General features: G+C 34.0%; 1 protein-coding gene and 1 non-coding gene across 2 annotated transcripts; one reads left to right on the top strand and one right to left on the bottom strand.

Moving 5' to 3' along the window:
• Window positions 1–622: 622 nt before the first annotated feature.
• Window positions 623–6,966, bottom strand: LOC148762167 (uncharacterized). The gene is made up of 5 exons (XM_088807654.1): window positions 6,379–6,966; window positions 5,830–6,198; window positions 1,807–2,085; window positions 1,575–1,628; window positions 623–1,516 (listed from the first exon to the last, which is right to left on the bottom strand). Exons 1-5 carry the CDS (start codon window positions 6,964–6,966, stop codon window positions 623–625), a joined length of 2,184 nt encoding a protein of 727 aa, XP_088663780.1.
• Window positions 6,967–8,360: 1,394 nt separating this feature from the next.
• On the top strand, window positions 8,361–8,467 carry LOC148762166 (small nucleolar RNA R71). The gene has a single exon (XR_016027291.1). It is a non-coding gene; the product is annotated as a small nucleolar RNA R71 (small nucleolar RNA).
• The last annotated feature ends 3,243 nt before the right edge of the window (window positions 8,468–11,710 follow it).

Below are 11,710 nucleotides of genomic sequence, written 5' to 3'. Positions count from 1 at the left end.
GTAGAAATAATATGCAAAAATTTTGAGTACAAAAGAAAGAAGAAGGTAGGAGATTTGAAAGGGAATGAGGAATGGGGGAGTGTGTTTGGTGACAAGAGAAGAAGAAAGTGAAAGAAGAAGAAAAAAGGATGGTTTTCAAAGGGTGAGGGCTGCGATGCTCACATTCTGTCACTCGAAGCGGAATGCTTCGGGTTTGAGCACCGCAACATTTAACTATTTTGTTGTTATTTTTTGTTTAGAGCCACGGCTCTCACTTTGAGGGCCGTGGTGTTGAAACATTCTGTTTCAGCCACTTTGTAGCTTCATTTCAAGGCCGCGACTCTCAATTTGAGGGCCGCAGCTTTGATCTTTTTTTTTTTTTTTTGAATTTTTTTGTTTGAATTTTTTTGAAACGAATTACCTACAAAAAGAAACATAAAAAAATAGACTAAAAGAAAGAAAATTAAAAAGCATGAAATAAAATAAAGATGAGAATAAGAAAGGTTGAGTAGCTTGGGTTGCCTCCCAAGAATCGCTTCATTTATAGTCTTCGGCTGGACTAACTTGGACTCTAGGCCATGTCAAGCAAGTGTATTGAGGACTTTTGACGATTAATTTCGCCTCCCCAATAATGCTTCAATATTTACCCATTGACTATAAATTTTTGACCATTTGTCCCTTTAACTTCGATTGCTTCATGTGGAAATACTTCATTGACAATGAAAGGACTAGACCACCTTGATTTGAGCTTTCTCGAAAATAATTTCAAGCAAGAATTATAGAGCAACACTGATTGTCCTGGCTCAAAGCTTCTTTTCGCTATCTTCATTTCATGCCATTGCTTTGTTTTCTCTTTATAGAGTTTGGCATTCTTATAAGCTTGAAGGCGAAATTCATCAAGTTCATTTAATTGCAACAACCTTTGCTCACCTGTTGCTTGTAAATCAAAATTAAACTTCTTCACTACCCAATAAGCATTGTGTTCAAGTTCCACTGGTAAGTGACAAGCTTTGCCAAAGACCAACTTATATGGAAACATACCAATTGGGGTCTTGTAAGTAGTCCTATATGCCCACAGTGCAACATCTAATCTTTTTGCCCAATCTTTTCTTGTGGGACACACTATTTTCTCCAAAATCCTCTTGATTTCTCTATTTGATACTTCCGCTTGACCACTAGTTTGAGGATGGTATGCAGTTGCAACCTTGTGTTTAACTCCATATTTTGCTAGAAGTGCATTAAAATACTTGTTGCAAAAGTGACTAATCTCATCACTAATAATTGCCCTTGAAGTGCCAAATCGAGTGAATATATTCTTCTTAATGAAATTCATTACCAGCTTCGAATCATGATAAGAAAAGGCTGCCGCTTTAACCCACTTAGAGACATAATCAACAGCAAGCAAAATGTATTTGTTGTTGTATGAAGATATGAACGGACCCATGAAGTCAATACCCCATGCATCAAAAATTTCTATCTCCATGATGTTGTTGAGAGGCATCTCATGTTGCCTTGAGATATTTCCCACTCTTTGCACCTGTCACAATGCAAAACAAAATTGTGAGCATCCTTAAATAATGTAGGGCAATACAAACCTGATTGGAGGACTTTAGCAGCAGTCCTTGTTCCTCCAAAGTGTCCTCTATAATCTGAAGAATGACAATGATGAAGCAAACTTTGAATTTCTTCTTCCGGGACACATTTTCTAAAGATCTGGTCTTTTCACTGCTTAAACAAGAAAGGCTTATTCCAAAAATAAAATTTAACATCATACAAAAATTTCTTTTTTTGATGAAAATTTAAATCAAGGGGAATAATATTGCTTACCAAATAATTCACGAAATCAGCATACCAAGGAAGTGATTTCTTACCAACTTGAAGAATTTGTTCATTAGGAAAAGTGTCCCTAATTAAGGTTAAATCCTTACCTTGAGCTTCAATCTGTAATCTTGAGAGATGGTCTGCTATTTGATTTTTTGCTCCTTTTCTGTCATGAATCTCTAAATCACACTCTTGTGGCAAGAGAATCCACCTTATCAATCTTGGTTTAGCATCCTTCTTGGCAATCAAATATTTGATAGCTGAATGGTCAATGTACACTATCACCTTTGTCCCCAGAGACAGGAGCGAAATTTGTCAAAAGCAAAAACTACAGCCAAAAGCTCTTTTTCTTTGGTGGTATAATTTTTCTGGGCCTCATTCAAAGTCTTGCTAGCATAATAGATGGAATGGAAGATTTTATCCTTATTTTGTCCCAAAACAGCTCTCACTGCATAATCACTCGCATCACACATTAGTTCAAAAGGGAAAGTCCAATCGAGACTACTTATGATAGGTGCATAATCTTTTCTTCAATTCATCAAAAGCAACAAGACTTTCATTATCAAACTTAAATGGCACATCTTTTTCCAATAAATTGTAAAGTGGTTTAGAAATTTTTGAAAAGTCTTTAATAAATCTTCTATAAAAACCAACATGACCAAGAAAACTTCTAATACCTTTTACCTTTATTGGAGGTGGTAATTTCTCAATTGCTTCAAGTTTTGCTTTATCTACCTCAATGCCACTACTCGAGATCTTGTGCCCAAGTACAATACCTTTTCGCACCATGAAGAGACATTTCTTGTGAAGCCCTACTATATTATATACTTGTCATGTCATTCATCTACTTGATAGCATATCTACATACTGGGATGTCTCGGAGAATCGTTAAAAGTCGATATCGTACCCAGTGTTACAATTAAGCTGATTAAAACCTCGAACTAGTTTGAATAGAGATTTTAGAATGTATTTGAGAGTTATTGAACCTTAGAATGTCTTAATATGGTAATTCGGAGTTCGAGGATTAATTTGGAGTCAAATTAAGAATTTTCATAATGTAAGGGCAAAATGGTCATTTTGCCACCCGAGGGCAAAATAGAAATGTTGGATGAAATTTTTGACCAAGTTTGACTAATTGGAGCATGATTTGAATTTGAGAAATGAAAAATTATAATTCTGACATTTTTCCGAACATATGGGCAAAATAGTCATTTTACGTGTCCACGAGGACGTAATTGGAATTTTTGAAATTTTACTCCACCATAACACTTGTCAAGCCCATGAATTTCACCTATTATTATTTTATACTTTGGATAATTAAGAGATTACATGTGGTGGTGAGAAAATGCTTAATTGTTAAGTTTTAACCATGGACCAATCACATGGTGACACATGTCAAGTTTTAATATTTTTATAATTTCCTTTATAAACTCAACATAAACTCTCCCATTTCACTCTTCATGCCTGGCCAAAGCAAAGAACAAAGAGAAAAGAATAGAAACACACCCTAGAGAGGAAAATTCAAGAGAAATTTGTTGAATTTCAAAGAACAAAACAATCAAAGGTAAGATTTTTCAATTTTAGCTTAAGATCTACCTTTCCCATGCTTTCTTTTTCATTTTCTATGGATGAAACACAAGTTTCCATGAGGGAATACTTCCTGACAGAACATAGGGAGAGAGGTTTTGATGATGGATTTGGCTAGATTTCATGATATCTTAATGTTTTTAGTTGTTTGATGATGTTTGGCATGAAAAACAAGCAAGAAAATCACATGCCCTTCAACAACCCTCTTTGGTCGAATTTTATAGATGACATGTTGATGATGGATTTTGTTGTATTTCATGTTATTTAGCTCGTAATTGATGATTTATGATATCGGATATCGAAAATGGCTATCGAAAAGTATAGTTCCTTTAGTAAACGACTTGAATAATAATGAGAAAATCGTAGTAAATGGACTTGGATTTGATTCCTAATGACGTAGATGGATTTATTGGATTGTGTTAACACTGATTAGCACGTTAGTTCGAAATCAGAATGAATTTTGGTTATGATGAATTAAGTCACAATCAAGCTCATTGAGGTATTTTGGTGTATTTGAAATATTGGAAGTGTAATGAGTATATTTGAAGTTGAATATGATGTTTTGGTTAATTCAACAGTGTATAGTTTGAGTTAGGTCAAATACAAATTTAGTCCAATCATAATTGAACCCACGTAGAACACCGTCTTTAAGTGATTATTCGAACAATTCTCATTCAATTTCATGCATTCATATTGAGCCTGAAATAGTTTTATAACAGTTTGGCACAAATATATTGAATTACGTGTCGTGTATTATGTATAGGTGGTGAGCCCTTTGATAAGGGTAAAGATATCATACCCAAGGACCAAGAATAAGAGTACTCCAAACTCCCGCTATTGTGAGTAATCAAATGTTCACTTTAACTATCTAAAATAGTTTATATTCGTTTTTATGATTTTAAAGAATAATGAACTTAAACCGTAGATTTTTATGTTTTATAAGTTAAGTGTTGGTTAAATGAATGAGATTTATAATTTGTTTTGCAATTCAATAATGATTTTGAAAATTGAGTAAGTGGAGATTATATACTTGTCTTATTTATATAAATATATATGGTTTGAATTGATGGCTTATGACAATGTGATGGCATGAATGGCTGGATTTATGGTTTGTGGATTATATGAACTGTTTTGTTTTACCTTGACAGGCTGGATAATATCCTATTAGCCATGTCATGCTGTCGAAATTTTTATTGATTTGGTGGGTTATTTGATTAGCTTACTACAATGGGTGGGTTTCCATGGACCAGCGTATTAGAGGGGTACGGTAAATCCCATTATATTTTACCTTAGTACGAGAGGCGCGAAGGGTATCTCCTAAGGTAAGTTTAGAGTTCACTTCACGCCGAACCACCACGTGATGATGAAACTCAGCCAACACCAAGGAATGGCGATGTTTTAAAAAAAAATGTTTTATGGGTATATGTCGTTTTAACATCCTTGGCAGACTTGGTTGGATGCTCGGGCCAAGGTGTCACCGAGTACGAGTTTTGGCACAAGCCAAGTTTTTAAGAGAATCATAAGCCTTGTTGATTATTTTGATGAAATGTAATTGTTTTATATGAATTGAAATGAGTTTTGGAATGTTATGAATCATATTATGATGGGATGATTTAGCTGTCTCCATTTACTCGACTTTAGATGTTGTAGATGAACTTTGCTTACTCATTGGGTTTATAAAAACTCACCCCTTTTTTTTTACCCATTTCAGGCTCAGAACAGTCTGTAGACAGTCGATTTTGTCAAAGATTGCTTTTGGATTTGCATCCTTAGAAATAGAAGGTCTACAGTCTCATATATTTTCAGTTATATTGAGGCCCACATGTTATTGTAGAATATTTTTGTCTACCTGGTTTAGTGTGCTATTATATATATTAATTTATTTTGCTCTTAGGCTACAAAAATTGTTTATGCAAGAATCTATAAATATTGTTTTATAAGAAAATGGAATATTTTATTTAATATTTTTATTTAGTTTGATTAGTCATAATTTCATTTTAAATGGATGATTTAGATTACTACAATTATTTTTAGATAAGAAATGTATATTTTTTGATCGTATGTTGTATTTTCACTAGGTTTCAAAATTTTTAGAAAAAAATGATCAAAAATACCCCTGTGTGGCAGAAATTACTTTTTGTTTGTTTTTGATTTAAAAATAGTTTATATTCCCTTAAAACATGATATTTAGTAACTGTTGCTCATAGGGGAGATGTAAAACTGATGCAAGAGCCTTGCGAGGTTTCGATTGACATTTTGGGTACTAAATATCTATCAAGACATCGCGACGGTTGTCATGGGCTCGAAGGGAGTACCAAGTCGTGACATTTCTCCTAGTTGAGCACCAAATTTGCTTTTTCAAATCTCTTGAGTACCCTAAGCAAGATTTAAGAGACAATCATCAAAATTATTTCCCAAGACGAAAAAATCATCCATAAATACCTCCAAACATTTCTCCACCGTGTCTGTGAATATGGCCATCATACATCTCTGAAAGGAGGCAGGTGTATTACATAGTCGAAATGGCATTCTTCTAAAAGCAAAAGTGCCATAAGGACATGTAAATGTAGTCTTTTCTTGATCTTCAGGAATAATAGCAATTTGGTTATAACCAGAATAACCATCTAGAAAGCAATAATATTCCTTACTAACTAAGCGATCCAACATTTGACCAATGAATGGAAGAGGGAAGTGATCTTTCCTTGTAGCCTTGTTGAGCTTGTGGTAGTCCATGCACACTCTCCATCCAGTCACAGTTCTTGTTGGAATGAGCTCATTGTTGTCATTGGCAACCGCAGTCATTCCTCTTTTCTTAAGAACACATTGAACTAAACTTACTCATGAGCTATTAGAAATAGGATAAATTATTCCAGCATCCAACCATTTGATGATTTCCTTCTTGACTACTTCTTTTATGATGGGATTCAATCTTTTTTGCTGTTCAATTGTGGCTTTGTGATTTTCCTCAAGGAGAATTTTGTGCATGCAAACAGAAGAGCTAATTCCTTTAATATCAGCTATGGTCCACCCTATTTCTTTCTTGAATTCTCTAAGTGTCCTTAATAACTTCTCTTTTTGCATGTTAGTAAGAGTAGCAGAAATAATAACTGGAAGAGTAGAAGATTTTTCAAGAAAAGCATACCTTAAGTGTACAGGCAGAGGTTTGAGTTCCAAAGTAGGTGGTTCCTCAATGGAGGGCTTAGAAGCTGGCATCAAAGAACCTGAAACATCTAAAGACTCAAATTGATGACTAGTTTTAAGTCTGGAGTGAGTATTTAACAAATTTAAATATTTAATAAATTCATCATCATCCTTATCAGAGTTAGCAACTAAACATGCTTCAAGAGGATCATTGGGATTTTCGTCTAAGAAAACATCTTGTGTAAAGTTGTTTACCACATTCACAGGAAAGTAGTCTTCAGATGTCACAGGCAATTTTAAAGCTTTGAAAATATTAAATGTTACCTGTTGGTCTTGAACTGTCAAAGTGAGCTCACCTTTTTCAACATCAATCAAAGCTCTAGTAGTTGCCAAGAATGGCCTCCCAAAGATGATTGGAATTTGCCAATCTTCTTCCATGTCAAGAATTATAAAATCAACTGGAAAATAAATTTATCTACCTTGACAAGAACATTTTCAATAATTTCCCTTGGGTACACATAAGAACGATCAACCAATTGCAAAGTAACAAAAGTGGGTTTGCATTCCCCCAAGCCAAGTTTCTCAAAAATTGACCAAGGAATTAAATTGACACTTACACTTAAATACTCAAAGCTTTTGCAAAAAATAAATTACCAATAGTGCAAAGGATTATGAAACTACCTGGATCTTTGAGTTTTGGTGGCAGTTTATTTTGGAGAATTGCATTACACTTTTATGTAAGAGAGACAGTTTCAAACTCACCTAGCTTTCTCTTTTTGGAGAAAATGTCTTTCAAGAACTTGACATAACTGGGCATTTGTTCCAAAGCTTCAGCAAAAGGAATATTTATGTGTAATTTCTTGAAGACATTGAGGAACTTTTGAAATTGCTTTTCAAGTTTTTGCTTTTGGAGCCTTTAGGGAAAAGGTGGTGGAGGATGGATGACTTGAGAAGTTACTTGATTTTCAACCTTGACATCTTCTTTCTATTCGACTTCACTCTCTTTCTCACACATTCCTTCCTTATCAACATCTTCATGCTTTGGTTCAACTACTTTTTCATTCAGCCTTTCAATCTCTTTTTCACTTCTTAAAGTGATTGCTTGGCATTGTTCCTGACCTTTAGGATTGATTTGTGTGTCACTAGGTAAAGAACCTTGAGGTCTATTGTTGATGGAATTTTGCAAGCTATCCCACTTAAGTCTCAAGATATCTCAAGGATGCTCCATAGCTTTGAATTATAGCATCATTCTTTAATATATATTATAGGAGAAGTTCTTCTGTTTGGGACTTCTTTTTAGGAATTGATGGTCTAACTTGTTGTTGAAAACCATGAGGCATGTTGGGTTTTGGATTGGAAGGCCTTGCATTGTTATTCCATGAAAAGTTGGGGTAGTTTCTCTAACCAGGATTATAAGCATTGGAGTGTGGTTATTCTGCTGTCTATCGAAGTTCCCCATAAACTAGACTAATTCAGAATTGTATGGACATTAATCATTTGAATGGCCATCTCTACACATCTCACAAACTATGAATGAATTTTGAATTGCATGAACTCCTAGTGTGTCAAACTTTTTAGATAGTGTAGCCACTTACGTAGCTACTTGAGCAGTTAAGTTGCCAAGTGCATTAATTTCATAAGCTCCAACAACTTTTCTCTGACCTGACCTTTCTGAAGGCCATTAATAATTATTTGAAGCCATCTCTTCCAACAAATTATAAGCATCTGCAGCATTCTTACTCATTAATGCCCCACTAGCAGCAGCATCAATTGTGGTTTTTGTTGACCCAACCAGCCCATTGTAGAATGTTTGAACTTGCAACCAATTAGGAATACCATGATGTGGACATCTTCTCAGTAGTTCTTTAAACCTCTCTCAAGCTTCATACAAGGACTCACCATTAAATTGTGTGAATGAGGTGTTATCATTCCTCATCTTTGAAGTCTTTACAGGCGGGAAGAACTTTGCGAGAAACTTTTGAGCCAAGTCTTCCCATGTAGTGATAGACCTATTATGCAGTGAATTAAGCCAGCTTTTTGCTTTATCCCTCAGAGAAAATGGAAATAGTCTCAATCTAATAGCATCATCAATTACTCCATTGTATTTAAAGATTTCGCAAATCTCCAGGAAATTTACTAAATGAGAATTAGGATCATCACTGGGTAACCCACCAAATTGGACTGAAGACTGAATCATCTGAATGTATGCTGGTTTAATTTCGAAATTATTTGCATTGATGGAAGGTCTCTTAATGCTTTGGTGCAAACCTTGCAAAAGAGGAACAACATAATCCTGCAGTGCTCTATTTGCTTTGGGAACCAAACTAATGGCATTATTGCTATTGTTATTGTTATCCTCAGCCATTGTCTGATTTAAAGCTACAACTTGGAAATTCTCCCTTCGATGTTTTTTGAAAGTTCTTTCTATCTCAAGATAAAAAAGAACAAGATTCAAGTTGTTTCTTCTTTGCATACAATGACCAAACATATCTGCAAGCAAACATAATCTAATTTTAAAACAAGAAAAATAAAATTTGAAGTAAGACTAAATTGCTTGGTATTAGCATTAGTAAAAATTCTAGAAACAATTCCCCAACAACGATGCCAAAAACTTGTCAGTTAAAATTCTATTACACAAGTATACGTATCGAATTGATAGTATATAAGAAAGCAGAGTATCGATCCCATAGGGAATCGATCTAAAATTTTACTAAGTGCTAAAATTAGAACAAATTAATCTTATCCAAGCACTAAAAATTAATTGAGTAACTAAAACTAATTAACTAAAACTTAAACCAACAAGAAAAAATCAAAATAATAATAACTTGAGAAAATATCAAATCAAACAAGCCTAGGATTACAATATCCCTCACACTTCATCTAAATTTCACCTCTCTTTTTGAACTTATTTCAATGGGTTGAATTGCTAACCTAGAATCCTAAATTATTTATAAAGGTCTCTCGACTCATTTTATAAAAATATCTATTTTAACCAATACACTATATCTTTATGTAAATTGAAATTAAAACAGACTCATTAAGTTTAGGCTCTAATCTGGTTACATATGGCCTATAGGTATATCCCTATCCTGTACACAAATCAATTAATATAATCATATGCTATCTCAATTTTAGTTTACACTAAACTCCCTTTCCCAAGTTTGTTTAGGTTCCTAAATCAATTTAATTGGTGATCAGGCAATTAAAAAGCATTAAGAACAAATTGAAATAAACAATTCAAATCCAATTAAAGATAAGTAAGAAAGAGATTAAAAGTTTAGATTACATGTGAGTTCAATTGCAATCCTAGAAAAAGAAAATTAGCTACTCATAATTGCAAAAACAAATAACATTGTATATAATTCAACCATTGAAAGTAACAAGAAAAATAAAAGCTATGGAAGAAAACAAAATAATATTTGCCGCATTGGTCTCCAAGTTTCAGCCTTAACTTCTAGTTTCTTAAATCTCCCAAAAGTTGTCTACCCTAATGTTCTACAAAATTGGACTAAAATAATTCTACAAAATAGAATTATCAAAACCACATTCTTTTTCCTTGTGTTTTTTACTTCAAGAATGTGTGTTCAACTTACAAAAGGTGTCACGACCCGGTACTACCCTCGAGCCCGTGACAACTGCCACGACGTCCCGATTGACATTCATTACCCTGAATATTAACCGGAACCCCACAAGGCTTTAATATCAGCTTCTCATTTCCCTTGTGAGTAATTGTTGCCAAATACCACGTTCTAAAAGATTTTAAACTGTTTTCAACTTAAAACAAATAAAATAATAATTTTCGTCTCACAGGGGTATTTTGGTTGTTTTTCTCTAAAAATTCGAAACCTGCTAAAATGTAATTTACAAGTACAAAACACATAATTCATAATCAAAATGAGTTTAAAAGTCTAAAATCTTCATTTAAAACAAAATTATGATTAATTGGACATAACAAGAAAATAAAAGAAATATTAAGTAAAATATTCGATTTTCTTATAAAACAACATTTTTAAAACACTGCGTAAATAATTTTTATAGCGTCAAAGCAAAAAAAATTCCTACATACAGTAGTATAAATATCTAGAGTACGAAATTTAATTTACAATAATAAGTGCCCCCCCCCCCCCCCCCCCCCCCCCCCCCCCCCCCCCCCCCGGAATAAACAAAAGTAAAGAGGACTATAAACCTACAGTTTGAAGGATGCAAACCCAACGGTAGTCCTCGATGAAATCAGCTATCTACAGTCTATTTTGAGCCTGAAATGGATGGAAAGGAGGGTGGTGAGATTATAAAATCCCAGTGAGTAAACAGACATCATCATAAACATCTAGAGTTGAGTACATGGAGATGATAAAGTAAATCATCGTAAACTGGGTCACAACATTAGAACACATTTCATTCAAAATATGTAAAGAGGCTTATGAATCTCATAAAAACTAGGTTTGTGCCATAAATCCATCCTCGGGGACACCTTGGCCAAGGCATCCTACCGAGACCTCCAAGGTTGTTAAAAATTCACATTTCATATAAAATACATTTTTTGTTGGACATCACAGCCGTTCCTTGGCGTTGGCTGAGTTCACCCTCACGTGGTGGTTTAGCATGAAGTGAACCCTAAACTTTACCCCAAGAGATGCCCTACGCGCCTTACTGATCGAGGTAAGAATATAATGGGATTTACCGTGCCATTCTAAAAAGCTGGTCCATAGAAACTCCCCTACTGCAGTGATTAATTAATATATAATCCACCATACAATAAAACTCAATAACATGATATGATAATTTTTTTGTAATTCGCAGTCTTTCAAGGCAACCAAACAATTCGTATTTCAATACAATTGCCAACTAGCCAATCATGCCCGATTTATCATAAGCCAATCAATTTAAATAATCGAATTGTAATAATTAACAGTCTCTGTGTACTCTATTTTTCAAAATCATTATTAATTTCAAAACAATTTATAAATTAATTTCATTGAAACACATTTATTCATAAAACATTAAAATTTACCTTTTTAAATCCCTTTTTCCATAGAATTCATGAAATCATCTAAAAACCACCCTAGATAATTCAAATGACAATAAGTTTACTCACAATGTCTAAAGTGTAGATTCTCGAAATACTCACACTACTGGTTCTCGAGTGTAATTCCTTTGCCTTTATCGGAGGACTCACCACCTT

Source organism: Theobroma cacao, chromosome 6 (assembly GCF_053813885.1).
Source record: "Theobroma cacao isolate CCN51 chromosome 6, ASM5381388v1, whole genome shotgun sequence".
NCBI classification, from domain to species: domain Eukaryota; kingdom Viridiplantae; phylum Streptophyta; class Magnoliopsida; order Malvales; family Malvaceae; genus Theobroma; species Theobroma cacao.
Note: the sequence above shows the minus strand (reverse complement) of the source record. Positions and strands in the feature narration are given on the sequence as shown.

Excerpts from the sequence above, each read along its gene's own strand:
- LOC148762167 (XM_088807654.1), bottom strand. The coding sequence starts at position 6,966 with ATGGAAGAAGATTGGCAAATTCCAATCATCTTTGGGAGGCCATTCTTG. Across the intron at positions 1,629-1,806 it reads CTGATTTCGTGAATTATTTG|ATTATAGAGGACACTTTGGA; the intron begins GTAAGCAATATT and ends GTCATTCTTCAG. Across the intron at positions 1,517-1,574 it reads TGCTAAAGTCCTCCAATCAG|GTGCAAAGAGTGGGAAATAT; the intron begins GTTTGTATTGCC and ends GCATTGTGACAG.